The sequence below is a fragment of the Blastocystis hominis genome (assembly GCF_000151665.1).
Source record: "Blastocystis hominis, Singapore isolate B (sub-type 7) whole genome shotgun sequence assembly, scaffold_11".
NCBI lineage: Eukaryota > Bigyra > Opalinata > Blastocystidae > Blastocystis > Blastocystis hominis.
The window spans coordinates 525132-542507 of NW_013171818.1; the positions used below are offsets into that span (position 1 = coordinate 525132).

The following is a 17376-nucleotide window of genomic DNA, read 5'->3' on the forward strand; positions in this document are numbered from 1 at the left end:
GTATACAAAGAACTGAGCACTATACATTTACTATTCTTGATGTAAAAACAAAATCACTAGCAGAGTATTTCTGGGTTAGTTTACTTGACCAAGCATGTGCCTACAACTGATAAACAAGGCATAGACCATATCACGATTTGTTGTGTATTTCGTTCGATCTTTCATTTTATTCATAATCAATAGGTGTTGATAATAAAAGTGTACTATAGGCAATGTTGGTAAGCTGTTCGATATGAATCCTGCGAGTTTTGCTTATGTGTACAAGGCGACTACTCCGACTCAGAAGTTCACGATCCAGTTCGCGAACGATGGAGCCGAAATGTTCAACAACTACTGTTTCATAACGAGTTCTCAGTCGAATAATTATGATCCTCGTGAGTGGAGCATTGAGGCATCGATGGATGGTCAGACCTTCAGCGAGTTGAAGAGCGAGTCTGAGGTGTACTTCGATTCGCGTTCTATGGAGTATTGCTTCTACATGCCTTCGAATACCAAGGCGTGGACATACTACCAACTGACTCTGAAGAAGGCTCGTGTGGACGATACTGATAACTACTATGCTCTTGCTGATTGGAATTTGTTGTTGCAGGACTATTCTTCACTGGAGATTCCGGAGCTGTCGTTCAGTCCGAGCGAGATTACTGCCTATACGGGTGCTGAAGTGCCTGGATGGACTTGCTCTTCTTCCTATTACAACACGTTCTCGATCACTCCTGAGCTTCCGAGTGGACTTTTGTTCAGTACGACGACTGGAATGATCACTGGAACTCCCACGGACATCAAGGCTTCGACCGTGTACACGATCACTGCGCTGAATCCTCTGGGTGAGGAGAAGACGACGACGGTGACTCTGACGGTTCAGGAGTGCGCTGGAGACATGGTATCCTTCAGCATTGAATTGACGTTCGAAACGGGAGCCTCTACATGCTCGTTCGTGTTGAAGGATCGTGCGACTGGCGAGGAATTGGAGGAGCGCTCGAACTTCGCTGACTACAGTTCGATCTCGATTCCGATGTGTCGTCCTGCAACGACATATGCTCTGGTGCTGAAGAAGCAAGGCACTGGCGGTTGGGGTAACAGCAAAGCGACGGTGAAGCTGGCGGATGGGCGCACGCTTCTGTCGGAGTCGTTGGCTGCCGGAGCGACGGAGAAGGAGTACAACTTCAATCCTGCGTATTCTGTGTATCCTCAGTGGACTCACTGGAGCTACCTGGTGGACGGCACGGCCGCTCCTGCGGGCTGGAACACTCTGAGCGGAGCTCCCTCGAATTGGGAGACGCAGCGACCGGGTCAGTTCTTCGCGGCCAGCGGTGTGACCCAGTACTATTTCACGAAGTTCCAGATCGAGGATCTGACGGAGTTCGCTTCGATGGACATCGCTGTGAACGTGAAGGCCGGAGTGGTTGTGTATCTGAACGGAGTCGAGATCCGTCGCTACAATCTCCCCGAGAATACGGAGGTGAAGGAGGATACTGCGGCTACGGGCGAGAGCGGCGAACCGTTCTTGCTGGTGATCGGAGAGGCCGTGCAGAGAGAGCGGCTGGTGGTGGGCGAGAACATTCTGGCGTTCGAGCTGCATCGCTATGAGGCGAACGAGGAGACGAACAGCTTCGATGGATCTGCGATTCTGATTCTGGACAACATGTACCTGCTGCTGGATGGTACGGGTACGACGGTGCCTGCTTTGACCGGAGTCGAGGGATCGGACAAGGTGTTCGATAACAATTCGGCCACGAAGATGCTGACTGCTACTGGAATCTGCGAGGGTGTGGAGCTGATCTGGTCGTGGAGCAATGATCGTCGTGAACCAATCGGTCGATACGGTCTGGTGTCTGGAAATGACTGCAACAACCGCCATCCTTCGGGTTGGACTCTGTATGGTTCGAATGACGGAGAGAGTTGGACGGTTCTGTAGTCGAAGGCTGGTCAAATATTCACTTCGTACTTTGAGCAGAAGCTTTACAACATGTTCAATGTGAATCTGTACAACAAGTCGATATTACATCACAGTTGATCATATGTTCTATAAGAAGATAACATGTTAATTGCACAAATAGTCACTGCTTGTAAATAAACAGCACGGCCATGAATAAACTATCAAATCAATATTAAGAAATACTATCAATTAAAAACTGAAAGTATGTAAATAGGATAATAAACAAGCATATTGATGTGTTGATAATAGAATCAATATCGAAAGTCATAGCTTCACTTAGACAAAATAAGAAAAATGGATAATACATTTATGAACGAAACATACACCATTATATAGTTCAGCATTATAAAAAATATGGATTATCTGATCACAGTCATAAATTCACTTTGAGAAACATAACTCCACCTCACTGGGCAAGTAAAAATAAAATCATCTTTATCTGAAAGAATGAATATTAGACATGGATGATTCAGATTCTCTCATTCCAATATTACATAGCAGGGTTAATGAATATTATTCATCATCTTATTTGTAAAGGCCATAATCTTCAAGAAATATGGATTGTATGATATGATATAGGGTTTTTCATCATTCGAATTCATTCACATATTATCGAGTAGTATTATCTCAATGATCCTCCATAAATTGCTTTGAATTCTCTTTTTTAAATTATCGAGTTCATTTAAAGTATGTAATCTTGATGTGGAAAAACGTGGATAGACGTATATTTTCAGATAGTAAACATAATTAGGACTAGCCACATTTATTTGTGAATTAAAATGAATTCGATGGGTGTTTGGTGTAGTGCGTTCTTTGATGTGATTAACAGGAATCGGCTTATATTTTAGATGGCATTCAGAAAAAAGTATTATATATATATATAAATCGATGCGGTTCGTAATGATTGTAAAACTGTAACTACATTTTCTTGATGTGTGCTAAAACGGTTTTAAAATGTCTAGATGTGATATTATTGGACTAAACCCAACCAATCAAATCATTATTATTTGTATGAATATGTACAGAACGGAAACCGATTATTATCGATATCAGAAAATACTTCAAAATGTGTATAATCGAATATCAATTCGCTATACTATTGTATTTTGTGATATATACATTAACAGATTCTGTACTAATAATCAATTACAATCAAGAATGAAAATAAAAAACGTCAAAGTATTGATGTAATCATAGTAGAGTATCTGAATAGTATTGATAGTATAAGCTCTAATATGAATGATAGAAAAATGTCTACCTATTCCAATATGACTACATATCTGAGTGTTGAGTCTCACACAATTTATTCGTAAATCCTTCATTCCATTAATCATATATATATATATATAGAATTACGATATGTGATAAAAAGAGGATAAAGAAAGTTGAACTGAAATACATTTTTCGATTTGAATTGTCCTATATTAATCGTAATAGACTATCAACCTAATCCATTAATTTGAATACCAACACATACATGCAATCAAACCAAATCTAGGTGACATATTAATTTGTTTATCTGTATCACATTTAGTCTTTCAAATCAATTATTCCATATTCATTTTGCGATTTCATTTACATTCCATTAGAAATTATCATCATCATCATCATAATCATAGTCATCGTCATAATCATCATAATGATGTAGAAATGTGTTATCTTATTCATTTACATTATTAACACATTTATCAACATTATGATTATCAATCATTATGTTTTCATATTTTTCATTTTCATTATTATTGTCATACTATTAGAATTATCACTAGTTTCGATTCAGAATCAATATTGATTCGATCCAATATTATCTTCTTTTCAAACATATCTTCAATTTAGATACAATTTTGTCTGTATGATTTGATTAGTGTAAAGAATCAACATTCTATATAGTATATATGTTGTATTCTATTTCTTATTCATCAAAATACTATGATAATTGTATTGTTTGTACATTCATTGACACATGAACTTATGGTTATCATCATTGTTATCATCATTGTTATCATCATTGTTATCATCATAACTATTATGATAATCATTTGATCGATAAATTGTAATAGTAATATGGAATTTACTATTACGATGTGAATCATTTGTATCATTGATAGTTCTAGTAGTAACAAAATACCAATATTGTCTCAATTCATATATTACTATTTCATTATCTTCATATTTAGCTAATTTCGTTATACTTTGATTCCTCAATCATATATTCTTATTATCGTATTCGAATTTCATAAATGTATATATATATATATATGTCAATGATTCCATGTGTTAGAACTAATATGGATCGATGGAATCGATGACACAAGATTATCTTGTCATATTCTTATTGTCTTATGTTTCCATATTGCCAAATTGCTGATTGTGATGTAGATATTATGTATTATAAGTACAATCGTAATTTTCATGAAATCTTTGATATATATATATATATAAGAGTGTCCAATATCAATTCTCAAACTATATATTGTTATACATGTAAGTGTCAACCATATCTTATCAAACTAGTCATTAATTTAACATAATTACAACTTCATTTTATTTATTGTACAACACACACAGCACCAACAATATAGAGTAAAACTATATTAGCAGTGGATTCAGGAAAAGAGCATGAATGATTAGATTCATCTAATTATTCACACTATGCTTATTCTTGAAAGTAGTCCAACAAATATGCATGAAGGAGAAGTAACATATATTATTGTATTGCACATATTATTTATTACAACCGGTATTTGTATTAGTTGTTACTGCTTGTTATGTTTTGTATTTATTTTACTGTATCAAATTGTTTGTTATTGAATGCTTCATAAATAATCTTACATAGTACTTGCATCATTTTACATCTTAATATATAAATAAGTGAAACAACAATATTAGAATGGAAATAATTTACATTAAGAAGAACCAATAGATACAAAACCAGCCATATGAATTATTGTAAAAAACAATAACCTGGTATAACGATGTTAACTCATTCTTATCAGAGTATTCTGTCGTTTTCAGGTGGTTTTGATTCGGTAGGAACAGAGTTTCCAGTTGTGGTGTGTTCCTCTGAAGAACCTATAATTCTGGCCCCCTCTTCTATTGTATTAGAAACAGCAGCTTCTTCTTCGACCGACTTTTCGACTTTCATTTCGGGCAGCTCAATCGACTTCGATTCGTCTTTGTATGTTGACTGTTTACCAATGATTCTAGCATTCGGCCAAGTACTCACATATGCCATAATGCAAAGGCCAATCAACGCAAAAATAGATGAAAAATAGTATATAGCTTCTTTGCTGTAAGGATAGATAGCAGCCAGTACTAAAGGAGAAATGATGAGGGAAGAAGAATAGCTTAAGTTATTCCAAGAAAGAACTGTTCCTTGAGTTTCAGGATTGGTTGTGGTCTATGTGTTATACCTACATCCACAATCTATCTACCGTGAGAATTGACGCAGAAGTAGGAGTACCAAAGCAGTAGCCAAGCCACAAAATATAGGTAGCTGTAACATTTCCATATACATTGTTGATTGCTCCCATACCAATGTAGGATACAAACTGAATAACCATTCCTGTCACTGCCAATTTAGGAATGCTCACATACTGAGCAATCCAAGGATAAAAGAATGCATGAAGCACAAAACAAAATGCACCCTGAGTAAAGACGATGGTACTATAAATCACATATCAAAAGTACTCCTTACGAATAGGTGATCGAGTTAACGCCCCACTTATCAGTGAGATAAATACCATATCGGGAATCAAAAGCATTAAGTGATTACCTAATACATAATTCGTAAATGAAACAAAGAGCCATCGTGGATGTGACTCTCACTTTGGCCTTTGGTTTTGGCTGATCTTCTTTTTCTTCTTCCTGTCTACCTTGCTCTTGTTGTTCATCGACCTTCGTTTCAACTTTGGCATCCGTTTCTATGTCTCCTTTTCTTACTTCCCCGTTTATCACTTCATTCTTCTTCGCTTTCTTCGCTTTCAATTCTCACTGTTTCAGAACCTTAGGATTTGATTCTTCCAAAAAGATCATGGCCACGATCATGGCAATACCAGAAACACCCCCAGCAACATACATCGGGAAATGATTGTTCACCTGAGCCAAAACACCACCAATACCTGGCCCGACAATGTATGCAAAGGAAATGCAAGCATCTAAACGAGATAGGTATTTGTTTCGATCTTCGGCAGTCGTAACATCGGCAACAACTCTAAAATTCACAATACAAACTCTCTTGTACGATTGAACCAAAATTTGGGATCCTGCAAACAGTCCAGTGAATGCTCGCCAGAATATGAGTGGCCACATTGCATACGACATTCCTTGAAACAGAGAACCTATTCCCTCATATTGTCACTCTATTTCTACCAAAACACGATCCAAACAATGATAATAATAAGAAAGGCCTTCTTCCATAAATATCACTACCCGGACCCATGATCAATAAACCTAAATGATATATATCTATTACTGTATAATACTAATAAGTTGCATGACAGAATACGCACTAAATAACAAACCTTCTTGCATAGGAGTAGAATTGAGCTCCTTGACTAGAAACGGTAGAATGGGCACAATGAGTGCATAGTTCATCATGTCAAAAAAGACCGTTATGAACGCTAGAACTAGTATAGTTTTTTCTCTCCTGGTAATTGTCATAGTAATGATTCAGACCTATAGGTAGACTCCCGATAGCAAAAATAAATAAACAAAGCTCTTGGAATTGGAAATAATGGCCTTTCCTCAAAAATAATTTATTGTGTTTATTCATTTGGTGTGACCCGAATTTTTGTATCCCCTATTTATTGTGCCATAACCCTATTTATGATTCGTGGTTTACTTTGAGGTAAACAAACAACACAGGTTGTCTTTAAACGTTTCTGTCATTTGTTTCGTATTTATGTATTGCGATTAAGTTGAACACGGAATTTAGATAGCTTTCGTCTATACCAAAACTACGAACGCCAAGGACTATACTTATAGGAATTATTATTCTTTGTAGTACTGGTTTACCATATTTATCAAACCATATGCTTTATAAATAACTTCCAGTTGGGACGATATCTTTGGTGAGCTTGAGAATAAATACTTAGTGTAAATAAAATAGGAAGTATATTTCAAACAATAGAAAAGAATAAAGATTCCTATGATTGATGATCTCGATGGTGTCAAGAATGTAAATAACATAATATTTCAATACTACTACAAACATTAATCGGAATTGCTGCGATAAGATTTGGGATTCCTAATCCTCGGTGAAATGTTTTTTTGTGAATGTGTGGCTTGCAAATATTTATATATTTGAGTTATTTAAGCAGAAATAAGTTAAATACAAAAATCTTATGCTCACATAAAGGCAAACAATCAATTCCTTGATTATACTAAAATCTGGATTATGCTTATACTTACTAGTTATGAAATACTATTTGCACAACGATCACATATTTTAGGCGAAGAATACTGCGAAATGTGACATGCACGCACTTTTTTTCTAGTTCACGTTGATTTTGCCTAATTCAAGGTAAATACTCTCATCCCTCAAATTTCCGTGCCTTCTATAGAACACCAGAATACAATTGTGAGTAATAATGCCATATTTCTACAAAAACTATATAATCATAGCGTGGGTTGATGAAATAAGAATCAGTATATTCTAATTATTATGATTCATGACTAGTTCTAAATATGAATTCTTATCGTTTAAAGTATTACTAATAATGATATCGAGCTTCAGCTAGACAGAATCGTCCAAAATTAGTAATGACAATTTTGAAATCAAACAAGTCTCTATAGGAATTGGAAAATTCACTTTCAGATCTCGTTTGGAAAAACCAAATGTTGATCATATTCTCTTTAGATTGTGAAAGTGATAATACTGAATAGATTGAGTGTTTTGAATGATAAGAATATGGTTGATAATGATACAATGTATTATAAAGAAAGGAATCATTCAAAGCAAATCACATTTCATATTGCTGATATAACTGTATTCACTAGGGATATCACAATGGAACAGTAAAGAAATGAGAAAAGAAAAACGAAAGTGATAATAATTGTAATTTGAAGAATTGATAAACGATATGATGAATGGAGTAGTAAGTGTGACCATATTTGTTTTAGATAACATAAAGACATGGAATGTGGAACATTGAATGGTCGAAATGTAGAGATTATTGATATTGAATAAGAGGAAACCAAAATGAAAAATGAAAAATGAAAAATGAAAAATGAAAAATGAAAAATGTGTAATAATACAAGATTCGAAGAATAGCTACACTACATCCAAGAGTAGTAAAACACTTTTCTTTGCCAATATAATGATGATACCATTTCAATTGTTTTGTACTGTTAGTAAATGTATATCTCCATAATGAACTCACAAATCATAGAAAGAATTGATATTGGACACTCTTATATATATATATATATATATCAAAGATTTCATGAAAATTACGATTGTACTTATAATACATAATATCTACATCACAATCAGCAATTTGGCAATATGGAAACATAAGACAATAAGAATATGACAAGATAATCTTGTGTCATCGATTCCATCGATCCATATTAGTTCTAACACATGGAATCATTGACATATATATATATATATACATTTATGAAATTCGAATACGATAATAAGAATATATGATTGAGGAATCAAAGTATAACGAAATTAGCTAAATATGAAGATAATGAAATAGTAATATATGAATTGAGACAATATTGGTATTTTGTTACTACTAGAACTATCAATGATACAAATGATTCACATCGTAATAGTAAATTCCATATTACTATTACAATTTATCGATCAAATGATGATCATAATAGTTATGATGATAACAATGATGATAACAATGATGATAACCATAAGTTCATGTGTCAATGAATGTACAAACAATACAATTATCATAGTATTTTGATGAATAAGAAATAGAATACAACATATATATTATATAGAATGTTGATTCTTTACACTAATCAAATCATACAGACAAAATTGTATCTAAATTGAAGATATGTTTGAAAAGAAGATAATATTGGATCGAATCAATATTGATTCTGAATCGAAACTAGTGATAATTCTAATAGATGACAATAATAATGAAAATGAAAAATATGAAAACATAATGATTGATAATCATAATGTTGATAAATGTGTTAATAATGTAAATGAATAAGATAACACATTTCTACATCATTATGATGATTATGACGATGACTATGATTATGATGATGATGATGATAATTTCTAATGGAATGTAAATGAAATCGCAAAATGAATATGGAATAATTGATTTGAAAGACTAAATGTGATATAGATAAACAAATCAATATGTCATCATTCAAATTATCTATTGATGATGGAATTATATCGCATCTAGTTTTATAAGAAGTTGTGTATTATAATTCATATATCGATACTATGAAATGTTATCAATGATGTTTCATTCTTGTATATCACATGAAATCAATTGTAAACAATGATTCTATTCGAAATATGAGAGTATATGACAGATGTATTGTTCCAATAGAAGATAAGCAAACAAACAAACAAACAAATTATTGACCTGCTGGAGGTTTTGAGCGGAATGTTCACTGCCTGTTACGTCACTACCTTACGACCTTGAACTTCTTCCCACTAGACGACCTCTGGGATTTGCTTGCTATCCCTTTATGCCACATACCATATAGAGTGGGTTGTTCATAGTAAGTGCTTTGCAAGAATCTTGCTACTTCCTCACAACCGACCAACTCATCTTCCTCACCAAAAGACATTCCACAACCAATACACAGTATCTACATTTTATCACAAGCCTTCATTTTTTCCTTCCTTCCTTCCTTCCTTTTTTTTCCTGTGTTCTAAATCGAAACATCCCTACCAAGGCTTTCCCAACCATGATATTCCATAGTCGATCCAATAAAAGATAAGAACCGATTTCATTACTGTTTCTAGATATGAGAGAAAATCAATCTATGAAAGAATGAAGTGAAGTATACTCATAGTTGTAAAATACAACTATATTTACAAACATATACATACATATATACATCGATATCGATTGTTGTTAAAACGAAAAGATAACTAGTATAAATACAAAATGTAAAGAACTGAATACTATGAATATTGAAATGATCTATACACACGTCTTATTTGTAACCATGTAAAATCGCATATTATCTAATTAGATATTATTATTTCTTTTATTGCGCCTAGAAATGATCCTATTATTATTGTAATCATACAACCGTTTTGCTAATATCAATTAGCTAATTTACAAACATCTTCTATTTTGTTTTCCGTACTATAATTGGCTTTTTAGTTTTCTAAGAAAATTTCATTTATAATACAAATTATTCAAGTGTATTCATCAACAACAACAACGATATTAGAGTGTAGTGACTCAATAGAATTTCTTACCACTGATATAATCTGGTCTCTTTTAGGGATCATAATTGATGAGATCATATCATATGCTTTTTAACTTTAAATACCATATACATAGTTTTCCTGTTATTTTCAGTACTATTGTTTGACATATTACTACTTACATTTCATGAATCAAAAGTCACAATATTTCAATCACGGTTATGATCTAACCTGTACATTTATATTCTTGAAATGCTAATCCTGAACTTGTTTAAGGGATATGATAATCCAATCAAGATAGCAATCCTTATATGATATTATATCTATGTTGTCACTGTCTTGATACAAGCGATAATATAACCGATGGTAATCAACTTTATTGTTTCTATTTATGTAATATTGCTCTTGACTTTAACATAATCGTTTGAATCATCAAACCATTTCCAATCTATCTATTTCAGATTCTATTCAGTGTATTAAAGAGTAAACATTTTCCCTGATTGCTGCTGAGCCATTTGGTCAGCATTATTGTCTATTGTAGTTTTACTGGGCTTTCTCTAGTATCGCAACATTTTCCACAGGTCAATAGCGGCATTCTTCTGATTGTTTCACACTAATATTATCTCCTATTTTTGGTTTTCCATTACATTGTTCTATCAACCTTATGACACATATGCTCTAAAATACTATAACATCTTGGTCGTCATAATATTACTTATTCTGTTTTACTTTCTTCTACTGTCAATGGCCTTATTTATCATCCTCTCTTTCCCTATGGTATTACACCCCTCTATCATATATTTAATTCTCCATTAAATCATGCTCTTTTCTCTCACCCTTTTCATAATTACATGACCATCTTTTCGTTTCTTTGGCACTATTTTTACTTTTGACTAGTCTGGTCATCTCATCAAAATTCACGATTATGACCTTTACTGTTTTTTCGTTTACTAATGTCCATTCTCCTTTACTTTATTTTTGCATCATATTTCTTCTATCATAAATATATTTATATAGACCTCGGTTTTTCCATTATGAAATTTAAATCACTTCCTGCTATACAATAATCATGAAAAAAATCGAAATGTATATTTTATAGTGAACAGATGATTGTAAAAATGAGATTCCATTGGTGGACAGTCAATATGCGGTATTGGAGTTCCTAAAAAGAGGGTAATAGAGTGGCAATGGTGAAATGATGAAATAGAGTAATCGCAGTGCCTTTGAAACGACAGAATGTAGGTTGTACTTTCTAGTAGTCTTTCGGCTTACTTCATTTTAGTTTCTTTATGTGTAAAGTGTAAGAGAATCGTGTCTGTTTGACATGTTGCGCCTATTTTCGAAACGATAGAAAGAGATTGTCCTTAATTTATGTTTCTAATGGAGTTATTGGTCAAATTGTGTTTTTTTCATTATGACAAAGCAATTTTCTAACATCGCCTATTTATTTCACTCAAAGCGAACCCTATTCTAGTTCGAACCCACATCGTTAAATAACAACAAATAATCAATTTCACAAATAAAATAGTATTAACCTCTGTAAGTTTATTCCTCATTTTATATTAATAATCAAACCATTTCACGATCTTTGGACAGGATAAGGCTGCTGTTACCTGGCTGAGGCTACTTTTATGGACCCCGATAAAAACATAAGATCTTGTCATAAGAAAGAGATCAGTTAGTGTAGAATGAACGATAGACTTATTTGCGCCAGTAGAATGACCTCTCACAACTTGACTATTTGACAGTATTTGGATAGGATCAAGTGCCTTGCTTAGATATTCCAATGCATAGGAACTATCAGTCCCGATAAATACCGTTTGGTTGCTCTTTCCACTTGATGTCTTTGATAAAGCTCGTATCTTTTCTGCAATTGAAGGTAACTGATTCTCGCTGACCATAGTAGTTCGTTCTTTGTAATTTGCCATTTTTCCACCACAACGAATATGCGCCGCAACTGAAAACCATTTCGTGGGAAACTGGCTTAGCGCTGTATGGATTGAGTTCTGTACACCTTCCGAAGGATTTAGAAGCAGCCTATAAATAACTGCATGATATTCTGCCCAGTGTAGACTGCTAATAATTCCTAAACGTTTGAACAGATGGAGATTATTTGAAGAGTACAGTGACTGATTACGGCGAAAATCAATAGACACCACATTTGCCTCCGGTATGTCAAGATAACTGGATGTATAGTTACCGCCACAACCACCCTTGAATGTACAAACTATCAACCCCTTATATCCTTCATAGTACCGCAACTGGCGAAAGCAACTGTTGGTTTCTTCCCAAAAGCTATCCGGCATTTGTACTATTTAATAAGCAAAAGAAAATAAAACGCAAAAAACGACGACCAAGCAAAATAGCATAAGTGATCGAATGGAATATGGAAATATATTTATGCCCTAATCCGCCATTGAAACTTCCAGAAATAATATAAAACGTGCCATTTTGAGTAATTCGCTTTAATACATTGTTGCATATGGAAGAATAGTCTAGCGTATCATCCCAAGGATAGTACTGTATTGCTTTCCAGGTTTTATCTTCATAAGGAGGAAAATATATATTCTTGTCATATGTGTGCCCAATAAACGCAGAACTTCCTTTTAAGGCTTCTCGTGTAGATCGATAATGAGATACTGTGGGTTCCGGCAATGAACTACCTTGCCCAACATTATGCTTCAAAGTTATTCTTTTGCTAGTTGTTATCGGTTTCTGAGTGGCAGTTTTACAATTATTCAGCTTTCTAGCTGAAACGGCAAAAATTAGCCATTCCTTGCTTACCCCTAAAAAGAAAGTAAAAAATATGATAATACTATATTGACGTTCTAGTTGAAGATCATACAAATTAAATTGAATGTATAGTACAGGAAATAGAGCGCTGATGGAAAAAAGCGCAAATCTATTTAAATATTCGAACATTCTTAATAGTTACATAAAGTAATATAAAAAATAGGAGGACATAGATAATTTATAATGGAGGATAAGGACGGAGAGCCAATAATTATTATCGAATATACAATAGGCATGAATTATTGATTACAAATTAATAGATGACTGGAGAGGAATAGGAAATACATTTCACAATCATCATGCAGTTTTCAAAACTACAATATGAACAATATTGGGAAATTTGTATGTAGTCGATAATCCAGCAGTGTAGAATACGTATTCACAATAGTAATCCAGAAAAGCCAGTACATATCGTGTAATAAGCATAATATTTTCTATTTATAGCAATACAATACCAATAAAACAGGTATTCGAATATCATTGCTGCATCGATACAACAGCACCCTTTATATGATGGTGTCGACTTGTAATATCGAATATATACTACCCTGGAAATTTGAAAATGTAGGAAATAGAAACAAAACGTGTCTTTGGGTTACTAAACATATACTACTTTATCCCTTGGACTATTTTTATGTATTTCCTCATTTTCTTTTTTGACAATATAAAGAGTCGCTATTTAGTACAAACGTTTCACTGTTCACAATCATATATATATATAAGAGTTTATAATTCTCTATTACAAAAGCGCTTCTAAAACTAATGGCATTGCGAAACGTTATCATATTGCTATTTAAGTTTAAACACATGTAATAGCATCAAATGAGTAATAACACAATGCATTTGCTAAAATTACATTTCTATATATCCTAGCTATTCTTTACTCATATTATCACTATCTCATGATATGCAACATTTTAAGAATATACTGCAATTCATTTCAAGAAATAAACAATTCTGTAAATATATATATATATAATATTAAGTATTTAGACATAATAAGTCAATACCGCCTACGTTTTCTGAAAGCCATTGAAAGGAATATATCATAAAAGCAATATTACATTACCATTAACGTGCACCATAGATATCATTATTCCTTATATATAATAATTGTCGTTAAATGTAAGTACTAAAAAGTGAAACAAGTGTTTCATCAATTGAGACTTATCATAATATTGTTAAATCGAGTTATCTCTCGTTAAAAAAAACAAATACACATTGATTTCATTAGCTACGCCTGTATAGATCATTTCAATATTCATAGTCTTTAGTTTTCTACATTATGTATTTATACTAGTTATCTTTTCGTTTTAACAACAATCGATATCGATGTATATATGTATGTATATGTTTGTAAATATAGTTACATTTTACAACTATGAGTATACTTTACTTCATTCTTTCATAGATTGATTATCTCTCATATCTAGAAATAGTAACGAAGTCGGTTCTTATCTTTTATTGGATCGACTATGGAATATCATGGTTGGGAGAGCCTTGGTAGGGATGTTTCGATTTAGAACACAAAAAGAAAAAAAAGGAAGGAAGGAAGGAAGGAAAAAATGAAGGCTTGTGATAAAATGCAAACACTGTGTATTGGTTATGGAATGTCTTTTGGTGAGGAAGGTGAGCTGGTAAATTGTGAGGAAGTAGCAAGATTCTTGCAAAGCACTATGAACGGCTCACTCTATATGGTATGTGGCATAAAGGGATAGCAAGCAGACCCCGAAGTCAGCTAGTGGGAAGAAGTTCAAGGTCGTAAGGTAGTGACGTAACAGGCAGTGAACATTCCGCTCAAAACCTCCAGCAGGTCAATAATTTGTTTGATTGTTTACTTGCTTGCTTACTTGCTTGCTTGCTGGCTTGCTTGCTGGCTTGCTGGCTTGTTTATCTTCTATTGGAACAATACATCTGTCATATACTCTCATATTTCGAATAGAATCATTGTTTACAATTGATTTCATGTGATATACAAGAATGAAACATCATTGATAACATTTCATAGTATCGATATATGAATTATAATACACAACTTCTTATAAAACTAGATGCGATATAATTCCATCATCAATAGATAATTTGAATGATGACATATTGATTTGTTTATCTGTATCACATTTAGTCTTTCAAATCAATTATTCCATATTCATTTTGCGATTTCATTTACATTCCATTAGAAATTATCATCATCATCATCATAATCATAATCATAGTCATCATAATGATGTAGAAATGTGTTATCTTATTCATTTACATTATTAACACATTTATCAACATTATGATTATCAATCATTATGTTTTCATATTTTTCATTTTCATTATTATTGTCATCTATTAGAATTATCACTAGTTTCGATTCAGAATCAATATTGATTCGATCCAATATTATCTTCTTTTCAAACATATCTTCAATTTAGATACAATTTTGTCTGTATGATTTGATTAGTGTAAAGAATCAACATTCTATATAATATATATGTTGTATTCTATTTCTTATTCATCAAAATACTATGATAATTGTATTGTTTGTACATTCATTGACACATGAACTTATGGTTATCATCATTGTTATCATCATTGTTATCATCATAACTATTATGATCATCATTTGATCGATAAATTGTAATAGTAATATGGAATTTACTATTACGATGTGAATCATTTATATCATTGATAGTTCTAGTAGTAACAAAATACCAATATTGTCTCAATTCATATATTACTATTTCATTATCTTCATATTTAGCTAATTTCGTTATACTTTGATTCCTCAATCATATATTCTTATTATCGTATTCGAATTTCATAAATGTATATGTATATATATATATGTCAATGATTCCATGTGTTAGAACTAATATGGATCGATGGAATCGATGACACAAGATTATCTTGTCATATTCTTATTGTCTTATGTTTCCATATTGCCAAATTGCTGATTGTGATGTAGATATTATGTATTATAAGTACAATCGTAATTTTCATGAAATCTTTGATATATATATATATATATATATAAGAGTGTCCAATATCAATTCTTTCTATGATTTGTGAGTTCATTATGGAGATATACATTTACTAACAGTACAGAACAATTGAAATGGTATCATTGTTATATTGACAAAGAAAAGTGTTTTACTACTCTTGGATGTAGTGTAGCTATTCTTCGAATCTTGTATTATTACACATTTTTCATTTTTCATTTTTCATTTTTCATTTTTCATTTTTCATTTTGGTTTCCTCTTATTCAATATCAATAATCTCTACATTTCAATCATTCAATGTTCCACATTCCATGTCTTTATGTTATCTAAAACAAATATGGTCACACTTACTACTCCATTCATCATATCGTTTATCAATTCTTCAAATTACAATTATTATCACTTTCGTTTTTCTTTTCTCATTTCTTTACTGTTCCATTGTGATATCCCTAGTGAATACAGTTATATCAGCAATATGAAATGTGATTTGCTTTGAATGATTCCTTTCTTTATAATACATTGTATCATTATCAACCATATTCTTATCATTCAAAACACTCAATCTATTCAGTATTATCACTTTCACAATCTAAAGAGAATATGATCAACATTTGGTTTTTCCAAACGAGATCTGAAAGTGAATTTTCCAATTCCTATAGAGACTTGTTTGATTTCAAAATTGTCATTACTAATTTTGGACGATTCTGTCTAGCTGAAGCTCGATATCATTATTAGTAATACTTTGGACGATAAGAATTCATATTTAGAACTAGTCATGAATCATTAGGAATCACGAAATGACATATACTATTCACGTTATAATTTAGCAAAGCATTATATTATATATAGAATGGTAAAAAAAACAAAACAATTCCATATTAACAAAGGCAGGGAGCAAACGGTACACATCTGGTATGAATATTAGATAAAAAAGTACTTGATATTCCATTAAAAGTCTGAGTAGATTTCAGGAAAACTCGATAACTCACATATAAAAGAAAATAACTTCAAAATATCACGTTCTTTACAATATGCTATCGTTCTTGTCAATTCAATTTGTCGATTATCCCTCAATATGGATAAACGGTTTCAAATACATCTATATTGTTCTTCATACTCTCGTATTATATCTTACTATTCACTGCGCGATTATCACATAACTGGTCAACATATCTATTGATAACTATTAGTATTAGGATTTTCTTTATTATGAACCATTTGCAACATCCATATGGTCCATTACATTTGTAAGGGAAATGTAGTACAACTAACTTCCTCAAGAA

The 17376-nt window shown here is 32.5% G+C and overlaps 1 protein-coding gene across 1 annotated transcript; it reads left to right on the forward strand.

The window, feature by feature from the left end:
* Nucleotides 1-1012: 1012 nt before the first annotated feature.
* GSBLH_T00001535001 (uncharacterized protein) lies at nt 1013-1915 on the forward strand (the record flags this gene model as incomplete). Its single annotated transcript, XM_013039954.1, has 1 exon — nt 1013-1915. The coding sequence occupies one exon, from the start codon at nt 1013-1015 to the stop codon at nt 1913-1915; it is 903 nt and encodes a 300-aa protein (XP_012895408.1).
* Between the last annotated feature and the right edge of the window lie 15461 nt (nt 1916-17376).